Source organism: Pteropus medius, unplaced genomic scaffold, assembly GCF_902729225.1.
Source record: "Pteropus medius unplaced genomic scaffold, Ma_sr-lr_union100, whole genome shotgun sequence".
In the NCBI taxonomy this organism is placed as follows: Eukaryota; Metazoa; Chordata; class Mammalia; order Chiroptera; family Pteropodidae; genus Pteropus; species Pteropus medius.
Genome location: NW_024352787.1, coordinates 641,203 through 658,589, shown reverse-complemented (window position 1 = coordinate 658,589; position 17,387 = coordinate 641,203). Strand labels below are relative to the sequence as shown.

The window sequence follows — 17,387 nt, the reverse complement described above, 5'->3', positions numbered from 1 at the left end:
ACAGGCATGGCCTATAAGAACCATGATCAACTTAACACGTTTTAACCCTGGTTTACAAAACCCTTTTCAGATCACCTCTTGCCTTTTAGCAACCCCAGAAAGCAGCTTCTCCGTGTTAGAGACAGATAGTGAAGAGTCAGTAGCCTGCAGAAGGTAGCAGAGCAAATACAGATTCTGCCAAATCACATCAAAAAGGCAGGTGCCAAGTACAGATTTCTAAGCCCCCAGGTAGAACATGTAGCTTAAGAAAAAATATAAAAAGAGTATTTTGCTGTCAAATAAAATGTGCTGGCAAATTTGAGTCTTAGTTCTATATAAATAGTGATAAAAACCTATGTTTACAGAGCTCAGGGCAAACTCAGGCGTTATTTCCTATTGCTGCCATAACAAATTACCACAAACTTAGTGGCTTAAAACGTCACAGATTTATTATCTTACAGTTCCAGAGGTCAGAGATACGAAATGGGTCTCATCGGGCTAAAATCAAGGTGTCAGCAGGCCTGTGTTTCTTCTGGAGGCTCTAGGAAAAAATCCATTTCCTTTTTAGCTTCTAGAGGCCGCCACTTTCCTTAGCTTATGGCGGCCTTCCAGCAGTTGCCATCATTCCAACCTCTGCTTCCTCCTTTGTGTCTCCTCCTTTGACTCTGAGATACACTGGGCCCCTCCCCCCAGGTAATCCAGGTTGAGCATTCCATCTCCAGGTCTTTAACTGAATCACACGCACAAAGTCCCTTTGCCATGAAAGGTAACATAGCCACAAGGCTCAGGGATTAGGACATGGACATCTTTGGGGGACCACTGTTCTGCCTACCACACTATACAACTTTAGAAATATTGTCTCAAATACATCATGCAGCACTTAAATTATTCACTCATTTTCACTCTTGGTGATGATAGGGAGGAAATTTTTTCTCTGCCTGAAGGTGAGAGCTCCTCGGACTTCAGCAAAATGCCTTATTCCTCCCCTTCCTAAGTCCAAGTCCTAGAAATGCACACTGTCCACCCACCATGCTGCTGAGGGAGTTCTTAATTTACAGGTAAAGAAACATTTGCATTTCCCTCCCTAAATGGTTCAAAATATGGAATGCGCTTTGTTAGATAGTCAGGAATATCCACCTTATGGAGAGATTTCATGAAGTTATTGGGAAATAGTAGAGTCTTGTTTTTTCCCACTGTCCCCCAAAGTCAGTAATCATAGAAATGCGTAATGTACATTTATTAAGTTTTCTAGCCAAAAGTAAGACAAAAGCACTGTAGGCTTAGAATAACAATAAAAGCAGCATTGATTAGTGATTGCTTTGTGCTTGTTACTAACCAAAGGAACTTCATGGCAAGCTTGATTCTAAGCTCTTTTACTCTGGTTAGTAGTTAAATCCAAGTGATCCACGAATGATGCCAGAAACATCAGACCACTCCGATATTCTGATTAGATGACCAAGCACCAAGGACAGACAGAAATGTATCAAAGTAAACAGACTTTTGTGACAGTTGAAATTTTAGTTCATACTTAAGGCGCAATGTAAACACCATTTCTGTACTCGAGCTTTCTAAGATAGCAATCCTGTTGACTCAGGTGTATTGAGATAAGAAATGCTGACTGTAACATTATATCCAGCAAATAGCTCTGAATTTTGTAGACGAAGCTTAGCAACCTCTGCCCCTGCAATGATAAAAGTAGTTCCTTGGAATGCACACCTGTCAGAAAGTAAAAAGCTTCCCGAATGATGACTGGATACTAAACCTCAGATTTTCTCTTGAATGAGCTTAGGAATGTCATTTTCCATAATGTCGTTCTCGGTGTGAGTGTTGTTGTAACAAGACCTAAGTTTTCTGAGTGTTTTGGTATCTTTTCTATTACCCTATTTATGTTCGAAGTAAAAACAAAGCCTTTGCCATTAATATTTAGCAAATAATTGGTGCTAAATGATATTTAGCGAAAAATTATAGGTGCTACCCTGACCAAGAGAAGTTTTTCCCTGCAAACCAAAATTCTGAGAAACAGACTAATGATATGTTCTCAGTGAAGCTCCAAGCTATCTCTGTCGAGTTTGTGTGTTCACAACTCCCTCTTGCTTTTCTGTAGAAGGCCCATTGCAAAGACCAGTCTGTTCCCTTGGGTGAGTGTCACCCCCTGCTTTATCTGGTGTTTGGGAGAAAATTATAAGACCATGTTATCTGAAGTCTAAGTAGGCAGAGCATCATAAGGTCCTGCAGTGTCCTCAAGAAGATGGAGAACCACTCCAGTGAAAAGGGTCTCTGAAGACGGCCAACAGGCTTTACAAAAGCACGTGTCCTTTTGTTTTCCTGAAGAGGGTGGTACTCTCCCCAGTCTAGTGATGAAACCTGGCTTGTGGGCTGTATCAGTCACGGCCTCATCAGAAAATAAATGGCATGCTCAGAATAGGAGCATTTATTTACAAAAAGGCTAATTAGAAAAGGGTGAGAGATTGGGAACCATAAATAATAGAATGGGGAGGTCGTGGCCTCACCGTTACACCACCTGTAAAAAGTGGCACAAAACAGTGACCAAAACCTGGAAGGGGAGAGTCAACGTGGAAAGTGCCAACTTCAGAGGAGCACTGTCTGTCGCTTAAGGACACAGCAGTGTAATGTGACCTTTAGTGAAGGAGCCAGGAAAAGGAATGCCCTGCCCAGGGCTTTGCGTTGGTCAAAACATATGGGGAACCGGGAAGACACAGAGAAACCGATGAAACCTGTGCAGGTCAAACTCATGGGGAGAAGAGGTTGGTGAGCTTGGAGGGGCAAATGAAACTATCGAGTGGCAGAGCCAGTAACTGAACATGGAACTCGATCGCTGATATGACTGGTCCTTTGGAATATATATTCACTCAAAAAGCATTTAATTTCTACTCTGCAAAAAGCACTGTGTGTCCCTACTCACTGCTTTTCCACGTCTTTTTTGGTCCCTCTCACTCCCTGCCTCTGAGAGGAGACCACACTCTGTCTGTGGAGGGTTACCCCTTTTCTAATAAACTTTCCCTTTGACTCTTAAAAAAAAAAAAAAAAAAGCACCATGTGAGGTGCTGAGGATTCTGAGGCAGTAGCATCTCCCACTGAATGATGCATCAATCCCTGGGCTTGAGCTTCTCACAAGGAACTCTTACGGCAATCCTACGCAGTGGGTGGCATTATCTCTTGGTATAAGGGATGTCTGAAGGGAAGATGGGCTTGCCCAGGGTCACAGCTGGAAAGTAACAAGGCTGAAATTTGATCACATGTCTGACCCCATGCCGACATTCTTCAGGTGTCATCCTCCAAAGCAGCCCTTTCCCGCAAGGAAATTTAACTGGGGAGAAAACCGGTCTTTTAGTGTTGCAGAATTTCCTTCCAAAACTTTTATAGGCAGGTAGAGTTGAGAAATGGACCTTCGTGAGACCAGGACCATTCATTTCCCACGTTAGGACAACGACTGAAATAGCATCTCTGTTCTCAAGTGGGCAAGAGTGAGACCATCTGGTGTGAGATAAGGTTTGGGGGGCACACCAAGCATGCCTGCAGCACAGCGTGACCAGAATCAAGAAGCACCCTATGATGGGAGCGGCAGTGGGGGGGCGGGTGCAGGGGGAGCTGCAAGACCATGTGAGTCTGGACCGAGAACGTGGTTCCTCAGGCAGAGTTGCAGTTTTGTTGTGGGATGGGGCCCTAGACTTGCACATAATAAAAATACAAGGTGGCAAATCTGAGAGGAAGGGCCCCAAATGGGGACCTGTGAAAGCGCCAGGTGGGGAGCCGTGCTAGAGACTTCAGAGTGCTGTCCAGCTTCTGTATTTGGCGCCTGCTCTGGACTGAACTAGAAGTCCCCTCTCGGACTTGGGGCCAAGGAATCAATCAAGCAACTCAACATAACAACCTGCCTGAGGTTCTCAAGGTGTGGTCCCTGAAGCAGCAGCATCGACATCACCTTAGAATTTGTTAGAAATGCAAACCGAAGAGGCGCCCCCCAGACCTGCAGAGTCAGCATCTCTGGGCATGGGGTCCAGCAACCTGTTCTCACAAGCCCTCCGGGTGATGCCGAGGCACACTCCAATTTGAGAACCACTGCTGTGGGGTCACTAATTTGTAATTGAGGCGGAGGGTGTTCAGGGGGCCCTGACAACAAAGAACTCTAAGCCGTGTTCAGTGTGGTCTGGGGAAGGGGAGGGAGATCATTCCCCATGGAAAGGGGCCTAGTGAGTGACTGATACTGGTGAGTGCTGGGCACTCACCGGTTGGTGTAGGAAGCAGCATGAGGAAGTGTTAAGACTTAAGGCAAGACTATGGGTCAGTTCTTGTTGAAATTCAGGGGAGATAGCGGAGCAGAGGCTGGGCAGTAGGGATGAAGAGCCCTAAGATTTAGAAGGTAGTCAATGGCTCTTGGTTTATATCAACTCACTTGGATTCTCACCCTTTTTCTTCTTGTTCTTCTAATTCATTCTGGCAACAGACCCTGCTGTGTGGTAGATATTAGGGGTGCAGAGTTGGACAGTACATGGTTCTTCCACGAAAGTGGGGCAAGTATATAAACTTTTATTGCACTGTGGTAACGGGTCAGAGAAGGTTTTGTGAAGGGAAGGAGCCCATTAAAAGGAGTATTGCTGGCGAAGGATTTACTGTCTTGTGCATTAAGGACTTTGGGTGGGCGCACTGTATGTTCAGTGAATAAATATTTACGTGTCATGGGAGTCCCTCTCTGCATGGGGAAGCTGCTGGAAGGAGGGCGGGCCCAGGTAACAGGAATGGTGGTTGAATCCTTGTGATGTGTTAGGTACTCTTTAGCATTTTATATTTCCATTATTTAATCCTCCCTAAATCTGCTGATTTTGTGAGATTGTGAAGAACATGCTAAAAGTTTATATTTTATCCTGTGGGCGATGAGCAGCCTTTGAAGTGTTTTAAGGAGGAGATGGTTTTGGCACCAGTCTCTGAGCCTCTGGTTCACAATTCTGACCGCACATGAGAAGTGCCTGAAGCTAATTAAAAGAAAATGCAGCAGCCAGGCCCCATTCTGGATCAGAGGCACTGCCTCGGTCTGGGATCTGGGAGAGGGCTGGAGCTGTCTGGGCAATACATATGACAGCCAGGAATAATCAGAGGATTTGAGTTCAGACACAGCAAAGAATATTCTAATTACTTGACTTTAATAGTGGCATTTTGTTTTTCTTTCAGGAATGTCCAAATCACCGGTGAGTCTTCATTTTTCTCTCCGCATAGCTTCATCTTACAAACTTGGCAGTCCGTTTTGCCCCAGTCAGTCGTGCTTCATTCACATAGCAAATGTGTATCATGCATCTAACATGAATGAGGGGACAATCCTGAGGTTCTATGTGACATTCCTTCTCTTTAGGAAATGCTATGTAGAGTCCTTCTCAGACTAACAATAAAACTAGGTGCTTTATTTTATTGTCGTCTCTATGTGGAGTGGAAGGGAATAAATTTGTTTTAATTCTGTGTTTCACCTCTGGATAGTCACTGACAAGTTTCTAAATAGGCATGGGCTACTTTTCATACCGTTAGCACTGATTTGTGAATACGGACCAGGGAGGAGCACATTTTAACCCTAAACTGTTTCTTCTTGTCAGAGTTGCTTCGGTTATCCCCTGAGCATCTTCTTCATCGTGGTCAATGAATTCTGTGAAAGATTTTCCTACTATGGAATGAGAGGTAACTATTTTTGACACCCCGCCCCTTTGCGTGAAGAGCGTGATTTACCGCAGCCACTCCTAACTGTGTTTTTCTTGCCCTCCCCGTTCCCTCTTTGAAAAGCACTCCTGATTCTGTACTTCACACAGTTCATTGGATGGGACGACAATCTGTCTACCGCCATCTACCACACGTTTGTTGCTCTGTGCTACCTGACGCCAGTTCTTGGTGCTATCATTGCCGACTCCTGGCTGGGAAAGTTCATGTGAGTAGTCGCAACTTTCTTGTTCGCAAGGAAGCCAAAAAATAATTATTAGTTTTGTGATTTGGGATGGTGTGCTCTGGGAACAAAGAATCAAAAACATAAAACTCTTAGGAGAGCATGCTAGACCCTGTTTCTGCTCATCATCCTATCCCCAGAGCCTGGCACAGTGCCTGGCATTTAGCAGTGAATGCAAGCAGCATTAGTAGGGTTTTTTCCCCTCCTCCAAAAAGTGATAACACCTTTGTCTCATCTTGAAATAGTAGTGGGGATACTGTCTATTATTAATGATGTTAGGGCTGGGAGTCAAGGAAACTCCCTAATTTATGTCCCAGCTGCTGAAAGGCTCACACCGCTGGATGATCAGAGAGGACATGTGGCATTCAGGAAGAGGTCTACCAGTGCACCCAGTAAGGGAGCTAACAGGAAGTTCCTAGGACTTAGTGAGCAAGGAAGTGGAGGCTCTTCCAAGCCAAAGGCATGATATAGGCAAAAGCAGGAAAATTCACTCTCTAAAAATTATTCAAGACAGTACAAAAATAACCAGTGGTCCACTTCTGGCCAAGTGTTACCAGGCACAAGATAAGTATCTGTCATTTTTTAAAGATATAAGTACAGATTTCAGTAATTAGGTAAAATAGGACATTGAGTCTTTCAGTTCAAAGATAAAACTGATCTTTGCCCTTCCCCTGGCTCCTCCAGCCAAAACTTTGCACTTGCATTCTGGGTCACAGATTCTTCGGCAGGTTGCCTTTCTAAGAGTTACCAGTTTTGCTCAAATTTGAGAAACAAATATATTCATGACTGGGCTCTTGAAAGTTTGAAGCAGGGGGCCTTTTTGTGGTGGATTGTACAATTAATTTGGATTTTCTTCACCTCTTTAAACACAGGACAATTGTGTCACTATCCATTGTCTACACGATTGGACAGGTAGTCACTGCAATAAGCTCAATTAATGACCTATCAGACTTCAACCACGACGGAACCCCTGACAGAATTTCTGTACATGTGTAAGTTGATGTTAACTTCTGCCCTACCTCCATCTCCCCACTGGTTGCTTGTTTGGTGCTCTAACTTTTATTCTTTTTCACTGAGCTTTACCCTAAGTGTAAGGAGGCCCTTCTTCCCTCATCAGCAGTATAGAGAAAGCCATTTAGTTGACTAGAGTTGAGTCTTCAGTCTGTCATCATCCTAACAGTTGTCTGGAGTCATTGCTCACTTGAAGGCTTGTCTGGGGTACATCTTACGTGATGCATGGTCAACTGCACAGGATACTTCTGCTAATCTTGATCTTTCCTTCTTGAGAGGAAACTGTGCTGGGTTTCCTCAAGACTCTATATATTCGGTTTTCTGTCTGTACTATACTTTTGCTGATTTTTCAGTAATGCAGTTTCATAAAATAATGCGGTTTCATTTGTTCATGCCCTATGTTCTGAGTCTTTGAAGGAATGTGCTAGTGACAAATGCTTCTCTGCTAGATTAATTTCCCTTTACTGCAGTCTGGTCTAGTAGACAAGTTACAAAGATTTATTTTGTTTCCTGTTCTTGTGCTTCGCTTCCTTAATCTCTGAGTAAAACCACCTTGTGGGATGGGAAAATATTATTAAAATTCAGATTAGTATCTGCAGTCACTGTGTTTCTGACTTGTTCGTCAATTAGATTGCTGTTCAGACTAGGGCCCTTGATGTAACACCCTTAGTGCCTGCAGGGAACTGTGTTGGTGGAGCGGGGTAGTTATAAGCATAGCCCAGTTAGACTTTCAGTATCTGTTTACCAGCTCTCTCACAGAGTAGCTGTAAGACCTGGGGCAACTTATCTTCTCTGTGCCTTAGTTTTCTAATCCACAATATCGATGAAGAACATGGACTTTGGAGCCAGGGTATGTGGGTTCAGATTCCGGCTGTGCTCCTAACTTGTTGTGTGATCTTAAGCAAGTTTCTCACTTTCTGTGCCTAAATTTCCTCATTTGTAATGGTACATACCTCATATGGGACTGTTATACATTAATCCGGGTAGAGCACCTGGAACATTGACTGGTAAGTGATAAGTACTCAAGAAAGCTTAGCTGCTTATTTTATTTTATGGAGTTAGTATTAGAACATACCTACAATTCTCACAAGAGTGCATGGTGTATAATATTCAATTGGCCACTTTTCTTTTTGTCTTTTAAAATGCTTTTAGTGACAGCACTTAATGCAAGTTGTATTAAGAAGCGAACAGTGAAAGAGAGGCTTCCACCAGTTAAACCAGGAAGATGAGCATGATTTTTTAAAGAATTCTTTCTCTGAGCAGTATCTTCATTGACTTTTCTATTTCACAAAATATTTTTAGCATTTTAAAGCAATGTTAGCAGCCAAGAAGAAATGGAAGAAACACTTATAAAACCTAAAATTTGTAGTACCTACTATAAATTAGCAAAACTACAAAATGAGGGTTAGTAAATTCTGTGAGTGATTTTTTTTTTCCAATTTGTAAAGTAAAACACTTATAGATAACTGGAAAATACAAAAGCAAATAAGAATAAATAACCCTTAATCCCTTTAAATTATTATAAACAATCCTTTTAATATTGTAAAAGATTATAATAAATATTTTTCTCTACTTTCCAGTCTTCTGTACTTTGTAAAGAAGTTAAGGTCATACTCGATAACCTGATATTCTGCTTTACAATTAAATCATGTTTTCCAGTGTCTTATAACGTTGCTTATCGGTCTATTATGATTGTGCCAGAAACAATGCTTAAACATTTCACTTACTCATTCTTTTGCTGAAAATGATAAGACTCCATATAAAAATTCTTGTTCAATATTCAAGCTATTGTTTTAAATTTTCTAGCTAGTAAATTATTATATAAACTTATCATTATATAAATATGATATAAACTTGAAGGCTCATGAGATCAAGTTCCATTCACCTGTCAAGACTGCATTCCTACGCATCATCTTCTCATATAGGTTGAGTCCCTTCTCTATGTTTACCACTGTACCTGGTCCCCTGAGGAAAATTAGGAAAAAGGAGGCTCCTGCTTTTAAGGATTCTCCCATTCAGGCAATAACTCCCCTTCTTTCTTTAGGGCACTGTCCATGATCGGCCTGGCCCTGGTAGCTCTAGGTACTGGAGGAATCAAACCCTGCGTATCTGCATTTGGTGGAGATCAGTTTGAAGAGGGCCAGGTAAGAGGATGTGCCTTTACAGAAACCACATAAATGAACTATAAACCTCCAGAAATCAAATTCCACTGACACAAGTCTGTTCTCCACTTGATTCTTTTCAAGGAGACTAGAAAGTAAGATACTGACCAAAACTGATTTAGAAGTAAGGTCAGATCATCAGCTGCACATAATCAGTTGATACATAGCCAAGGTCATACTTTAACTTTATCCTTTTTTATTATAGGAAAAACAAAGAAATCGATTTTTTTCCATCTTTTATTTGGCCATTAATGCTGGAAGTTTGCTTTCTACTATCATCACTCCCATTCTCAGAGGTAAAGAATATCTGAAGGGAACTGTTTTTTGAGTTTTTTTTAGATTAATTATGGGGAGAAAGTCAGGCGAAAAGTCTTAAGTCCTTGTTTTGTTTTTTCCTCTCTTCTCCCATTATATTTCAGCCACCAGATACATACAGGAGTTCACATTGAAATCCAACATATGAGGTTTTTTTCTTTCTAGTTTTATCTCCTTTTCTAATCATATTTGAATCCCTTATCCCAATGACCACTGAAGAATCTATAACATCCTTATCATAGCAATCAATTTCCCTAAATTATTACTAATGCGGAGTCCTCATTCATAATAAGAGATAAGACAAGAAAAGCTGTGAAAACCATACATTTTTGCCTTCCAGCTTTGCTCCCCGGTGTTGTTCAGTGAGTTAGGAAGAACTTAGTGGGCAAAGTTTTATTCTTTACTTTCCTATCATCTCAGATATTTCTAAAAGAACTGCTCAAGAAAGAGGATGAGACAGCAAATGTCAACAGCACGCAGATTGTTGTGCTTGTTAACAATCCATTGAGTTTGTGAATTTCCAGATGGAAGGGAATATTTGAGGACAAATTAGACCAAAACAAGATCATGATGTGCCTACTGAATCAGATTAAATTGTGAAATAAAATATTTTGTGGAGATTTACATATTTCTGCATAGGCTGATAGTTTGAAGATGACACTTAAACCACATTCTGACTTATTTTATATAAAAATCGAATAGCTTTTATTCATACTTTCATTCTCAACTCCTCTACCTATGTCTCCACTTCCTAGAACATCTACTGTGCATGTTTGAACTAGAGAATGTATTCAAGGATAACTTTTTAAAGTAAAATCATGACTCTCACACAAATATGAAATGAGTATGTGATAAAGATTGTATATAATGTATTAATTAAAGAGGGAACTGGAAAGCTACTATAGTCAGCTCAAATAAGGATTTTACTAACAGATATATTTATATTCTTTATTGGGGGAGAATTTATTTTGCATTGCTATGAACAGGAATCATTTGTACAGCTATGGACAGGAAACACGGCATGACTATCAGTTTCTACTGGTTATCTTCTTTCTCTACGGAATTGAGAAATAGCTAGTCAAAGACAAACTTAAAACTGCTTTAGGATCAGATTCCTGGAGGCTCCATCATTCCATTGAAAAGATTTCCAGAATTCTCTGTTGTCCCTTCCAACGTTTTAATTTTTTTCCATACCAATCCTAGGATTTCAGAGCTAAAATAGATCCTCAGACAGGGGTTGGCAAACTATGGCCCGTGAGACAAATCCAGAAATGTGGACAAGACCATCCATTTGTGTATTGCCTATGGCCACTTTCACCCTACAAAAGCAGGTTGGGTAGTTGGGACAGAGACTAAATGGTCTACAAAGCCTAAAATATTTACTGTCTGGCTCTTCACAGAAGTCTGTTGACCCCTGCCCTGGGTCATTTAATTATTTTCTAATTGGCATGAATTCAGGAACATCCAATCTTGATTTTCCATGGCACTTTCAATTTTATTTACTGAGCACCCAGATCATTTTTATCTCCCTCACTAAGAAAATCTACAGAACATAGAACTGACTTTAACTTGGCCAGAAGCAGACATCTATTCAGGGGCTAAGATTAGAACCTGTCTCCATCTCTTGCCCTTTCTTCTACATAACTGCTTTGCTTAGCTGACAATGACATCAGTAAGTCAAATGAATAAGTCTAAAATATTAAGTGAAAACAATATGTAATGACCAGTTAGGGATTTTTTTAAATAGGAACTATATGAGCATTACCAATGCCATAATGAATTTTAATCTTGTACTATCTCCCCAGTTCAAAAATGCGGAATTCACAGTAAACAAGCTTGTTACCCACTGGCATTTGGGGTTCCTGCTGCTCTCATGGCTATAGCTCTGAGTAAGTAGAAATCGGTTGAATTAATACAATCCTATGATCAGGTTAGGCCCTCACATTAATTTTTGTGACCAATTTTTTTAAAGTTTATGTAACAAATTGGAATAATAAGTAGTATGAAGAAATGTATGTTACGTATGCTCTGAGAATTCAAAGAAAGTACAGTTGGCATATTGTTTCAGAGGGAATAGGATCTAAAAAGGGCTTACATGAAAAGGGGTCAATCGAGTTGGACGTTTAAAGGTTTGATACTATTTAGGCAGATTAAGATGAAGGTGATAGATTTCGGCTAGACTAGGTGAACCCATGGCTGAAAGCTTTTCTTATCAACATGTGCTCATCTACAACTTGAAGACATGGCAACCTGGCCCAACTATTATTTCAATACTTCCAATAAACATCTAGATTTCCATAATATGTCATCTCAAAATGTTTCTACTAGAATATCTTCCTTCTGGGATGAATACATGTGTATATTAGATACATTTGTTTGCACATTAGCTCTGGGCACTGGCTTCTAGGCACTTGGCACTTGGCTTCACACTTCTAGGAAATGTGAAGAGATTTCTACATAGGTTAGTTTAGCTTGAAAGTGGTAGGAGTCCTCATTTCTTAGAACTCCCATAACAAAATACCACAGACTGAAGCTTAACCATCAGAAATTTGTCTCACAGTTCAGAGGCTGGAAGTCCAAGGTTAACACGTCAGAAGGGCCATGCTCCCACTTAAGGCACTTAAAGAATCTCTTCCAGGCCTCTCTCCTTCCTCTCTAGCCGGTGGCAGCATGATGTCAATCTGCCTTTGGCCTTTTCTCTGTGTACATATCTGTATCCAAACGTCCCCCTTTTAAAGACACCAGTCATATTGGAGTAGGGCCACTGTAATGACTTTATCTTAACTTGATCATCTACAAAGATTATATTTCCAAATAAGTCACATTCCTAGGTACTGGGGATAAGGACTTAAACTCATTTGGGGCAGGGAATAGAGGGTATAATTCAACCTATTACAGTAGTACAAGAAAAAAACAATTATGATCTCAAGCCTCCATAGCCTCTTCCTTTGCTCAACTGAGGTAGCAGTCAGCACTGTCACTGTCTCTGATGTTTTTCAATTCTTAATAATATCAAGTATGCACCTTTTTAACCTCTTTTGCTTATGACATAGCAATTTAGCTTTTTCTTAGGCTTATACAAGAGCTCAGCATTCTGTATATGTCCATTTTCTTTCATAATTGTTTAACTCTGCCACACTCCCCTAAAAGGCTCATATATGCCTTCTCTCTAAACGAAGATTAGAGAGGATTTCAAAAATTGTTTTAGGCTAGACACTGTATTAAGTTGGCATTAGGTAAATTGTCATTTGGTCTGTACAAGTCATTGTTACATCAAAGACTATGCTTTTTCTTGCAAAGGAATTGCAAACAGGCCCAATCCTATGCATCGACACCATCTCTAGAAGTTTCTATCTGCAACAATCTTATTCATGAATTAAGCTTCAGTTAATCAGAAGCTTAAAGATTAAAATATTAGTTGGCCAAAAAATGTAGACTTCATTTATTGGGCACCTTACCATCCACGTCTGAATTGAGGAAGATTGGCACTGGGTGAGAATACAGGTAAACTTTTCTTTATAGTTCTTCAACTATAAAGAACATCTATAATACAGGCACACACTTGAAGATGATTGAGAATTGGCACCTGTCAAAATCTTGGGCCCTCTTAATTGAGGGAAAAAAGTAGAATTCAAACAATTCATTGATGTTTTAAAATTATTGCATTCTGGTATTGGATAATCAGAAATCCTGATCTAAGGATTGTATTTTCAGAGCATCTTCCAGAAATGCTTTTTTCCCCTAAGTTATTTTCGCAATATGTCTTTTCTAAAAAGCTTCATGGAAGAATTGCCTCATTGTAAAAGTACTTTTGCTTTTGTAAAACTGTAGCTGCAGATGCAAATAATTGTAACTGTGTTTCTTACCATGACCATAGAATAAATTCTGTCACATATGATTAAATAAAAGCTTCGACAGGTTTGTTCCTATTTTTTCCCGAAGATTCAAAAAAGAACTTTCTCTTGTCATTGCAACTGGAAAATTAAAGCTGATTTTTGTCTTTAGAACAATACATTAATCTGTTTTTTCCCTGATGCTCACCTCTTCCAAATTCCTCCCCACTCCTCAGCCTGAATCTCTTTAAGCTAGTTTTTGTCTTTATAGAGTGATACTTTAATCTGTTATGTGAAAGCACTTACTCCTTTTTTCTCCCTTTACAAAGATCTTGTGCTTAAATAGCTAGACTGTCTTTATGCTGTCCCAAGTTCTGGGAAGCAGATATATATTAGGCTTCATTGTTTGTATGCGAGAACACAAACATAACATGACTCAGAAGCTCCTATGATGGTTAGAATCAAAAGCACTTTGAAAATTGGGAGGTAGATAGGTAAACCCATTCTGTGAGTAATCCTAATATTTCTGAAACAGGGTTCTAACTCAAATAGAAGCATATCTTCTAGATCGCTTCTAGATCAGTCAGTTCTGAGGATGCTTCATTAACACATCTTCTTTTGCCCTCTCCAGTTGTGTTTGTCATTGGCAGTACATTGTACAAGAAGGTCCAGCCCCAGGGTAACATCATAGCTAAAGTCATCAATTGCATTGTTGTGAGTATTTCAGGAGCTCTCTCTCAATGTCATTTAGTCACCCCAGAATCTTCTATCTCCTTCAAATTATAATTCAATGAAATGTTGACTTTCCTTTATGCATTTTATTAGTGTTCTTTACTATTTTAATAAATCGAAGTTTCTAATTAGGCTCGCTTAATGGAAAAGGAAAAAGTATAGAGAGGGATGGAAATGGCTCTTCGACTTATAAAATAAGATCAATGGACAAAGAAAATCAAATCAAAGTGACTCTTTACCTTTCAAGATGGCAAACGATGTCTGATGTTTGTCAGGGAGCAGCGAAACAAAAATGAAGAGGTGTAGTTTGGTACTGTATATCAAGAGTCTAAAGCACCAAAAGTGTCAGTAATCCTACTTCTAGGATTCAAGGCTGAAAAAGTGAACACACAAAATGAACACATTCACATTCGAAGATTATCAGTGTAATATTTACAACAACAAAAATTTAAGTCCACCAAGTTGCTGAAAATAGGAAAACGATGCCTAACTTACAGTCCTATATGCCATATTATGCGGCCATCAGATGTCTTATTTTCAAAGACTATTTGGTGATAGCAACATGTAGAATGTGGTTTCTTCCCTATATATCTACATGGAATATGTACATAAAGGCACATTTTAAGTCAGGAAATAAATGTTGAATATAGGAATCTTTAAATAATGGAGTCAAATAACTATTCTTTTACTCACTCCCCATTTTCTTCATGAATACATACATTCTATAATTGGGGGGAAATGTATCACTTATTTATTTAAAAAAATAATGTGTGTAGATGACCTTTTGGATGTAAAGGCAATCTTAAGATAATTTTAGGTCACTTACTCTCCCTTTGCCTGGCTTTATTGCATTAAATTATATATATGCACTTTACTTTGTGAAATAAACATGTCTTCTCAGGACCCAGAAAGTTATCTTCCCTTGTAGCTGTTCCTTTTCCTCCTGTACTTTCCTCTAACATTCATTGGATTGATTCCCACCACTATTTTTTCCAAACTAGGAGGGGATCTTACCAATGATCTCTCCAAGTCCTTCCTTACCAAGTAATTAACAACTCAGTTCAAACTTCAAAAGAACAACTTTAAGCTATTTAAAGTCATGAGAATTGTGTTTCCCAGCATCCTAAAATCAGCCCATCGCTCTGAGTTATCGCCTTTCAGCACATCTGTCCCCAGCCAGCCCTACCATCGCCATACCTTACGAATGTATGTTGCTTTTCCTAAAGTCCTAAGACAAGGAGTCTTAGAAGCCTCTAATTTTATTATATTATAGACCTTCACTATCGAATATGGTAGCCACTAGCCACCTATGGCCTTGAACCAAATTTTAAATTGGCTTTCACTTCATTTAAATTATATAATTTTATTTTTTATTATTTTTTTTTTACACCTATAGCACCCAGTCTTCCTAGGTGGTCTTCCATCCAAGTACTAACCAGGCCCGACCCTGCTTATCTTCCGAGATCAGATGGGATCGGGCGTCTTTAGGGTAGCATGGCCATAAACTATAATTTCTTATACATGTATTTTTATGAAGTTGGTTCTCTTTAAACATCAATATTCAATTCAGTTATTAGAAGACTTTAAAGTATGTTTGGAACAACTTAGTTATGTAAATCTAGTTTTTCAAACATAAATTTTATGAAATGTAAACACAGATCAAATATATCTGGTAAAAATTTACCATTTAAATTGGAATGTGCTGTAAGTGTGAAATATACCCTGGATTTCAAAAACTGGGTATGAAAAAAGAATGTAAAAATTTTTAAATTAATTTTTTAAAATATCGATTACATATTAAGATCATATTTTCAGTTTGTTAAATTAAATAAAATTATTTAAAATGAATTTTACCTGTTTCCCTTTTGCTTTTAATATGGCTACCAGAAAATGTAAATTGCAAATGTGGCATCAATTATATTTCTCCTGAATGCTCTCTCTGGAGGTTCTGGAGAGCAAAGTAGTAACAATGTGACTTTGTTTACCCCAACTCACACACTCGTAGTCAATAAGAGATTAGAAATAAATTTATGTTATGGCTTTTAACATTGCCATCATACCACTGTATACAACTTTATATTTTGCTTTTCTCATGGGTTTTCCATTAAAAGGAGTTTAATTGAAATGTGTTTCCCTGATAAAGTTATTGGTTCTGTTTTGAAATTTGCTTTTTCTTCCTTCTTTCAGTTTGCCATCAAAAATAGATTTAAGCATCGGAGTACGGAATTTCCCAAAAGGGAGCACTGGCTGGACTGGGCCAAAGAGAAGTATGACGTGAGTGATCATTATCACCACAGTGTCCCCAGTGACCTTCTAGAAAGTGAACATCCACAGTTGCAATTCATATTATTAAGTCTTCATGGACAAAGTTATTATCTGTATCTTCGTAACCTTTATCAGCATGTTAAATAAGACTCTGGGAGAATGTTTTTTTATATTGAGAAGAACTGAATAAACAATGAATATAATTTATCTGAAACAATTGTACTTTTCCATCGATTTTTATTCATTATAATCTACCAGTATATGTAATTGTGATCATATAACTTTATTTCGAATATAGAAGCATTAAGTGGTGATGGTGGAATTTACATTTAAATTCAAGTAATTTACCTCCTAAACAGATGTGTTCACTCATATTTGAAACAGCTTAGGAAGTTTTGGTTTCCTAATGAAACCTACGGTAGGGTTCTTTGGAATCCATAATCACTACTCAGCTTCTCTAAATGCGAATATGTCTACACTGAAACTAACACTGCTGCTGGCCGTGAGTGACGGGAGTTGCATCTGATCAGTTCCTCTCTCACTCCAACTACAGGAGCGGCTTATCGTTCAAATAAAGATGGTGACCAGGGTGATGTTCCTGTATATTCCACTCCCAATGTTCTGGGCCTTGTTCGATCAGCAGGTAATGTGAAACTATGTTTTGGTACATCTTCATTTAGCAAACATTTGGGGGAGCACTACTATGTACCATGCCATAGTTAGTTACCTAGCTCCTAAAAATATTCTCTTCCAACTTCTTATTTATTTATTTATTTATTTATTTATTTATTTATTTATTTGATTATTGTTAGATTACGTTGAGTTTCTTTTTTTTAAAAAACCAACCCTAGATGGTTCGATCCACATTTCTGTTACAAAACAGTGAAGAAATTAGGTAAAAGGTATAAATTAGGTCAAGTGAAAAAGCCTTAGGAAAAACTTGATCGAAGAGTCCAAGACTCTTGTGGTTCAAAACAAGAAAAGAGTTTTTCTACTGCTATCTCATGGTAAAAGGACGTATTGCCTTTTTTGGGATCCACAGATCACCCTGCTCTTTATTCCACAGCTGTAAGATGCGTGCCTAGGAGTTTTTCAATATAGGGTTGGACAATTCAATGCATGATGCTCAGTAACCAAAGTAATAAAATA

General features: G+C 39.0%; 1 protein-coding gene and 1 pseudogene across 1 annotated transcript in view; one reads left to right on the top strand and one right to left on the bottom strand.

The window, feature by feature from the left end:
* SLC15A1 (solute carrier family 15 member 1) overlaps positions 1 to 17,387 on the top strand; it is a 57,839-nt gene that overhangs the window by 24,689 nt on the left and 15,763 nt on the right. Inside the window, exons 6-15 of the mRNA XM_039849155.1 lie at positions 5,167 to 5,183; positions 5,580 to 5,661; positions 5,764 to 5,905; positions 6,793 to 6,912; positions 8,976 to 9,075; positions 9,299 to 9,389; positions 11,214 to 11,297; positions 13,873 to 13,955; positions 16,161 to 16,247; positions 16,792 to 16,881. Coding sequence (XP_039705089.1) covers positions 5,167 to 5,183; positions 5,580 to 5,661; positions 5,764 to 5,905; positions 6,793 to 6,912; positions 8,976 to 9,075; positions 9,299 to 9,389; positions 11,214 to 11,297; positions 13,873 to 13,955; positions 16,161 to 16,247; positions 16,792 to 16,881 — 896 coding nt within the window. The remainder of the gene's footprint in view (positions 1 to 5,166; positions 5,184 to 5,579; positions 5,662 to 5,763; positions 5,906 to 6,792; positions 6,913 to 8,975; positions 9,076 to 9,298; positions 9,390 to 11,213; positions 11,298 to 13,872; positions 13,956 to 16,160; positions 16,248 to 16,791; positions 16,882 to 17,387) is intronic.
* LOC120592107 (uncharacterized) lies at positions 15,361 to 15,479 on the bottom strand (annotated as a pseudogene).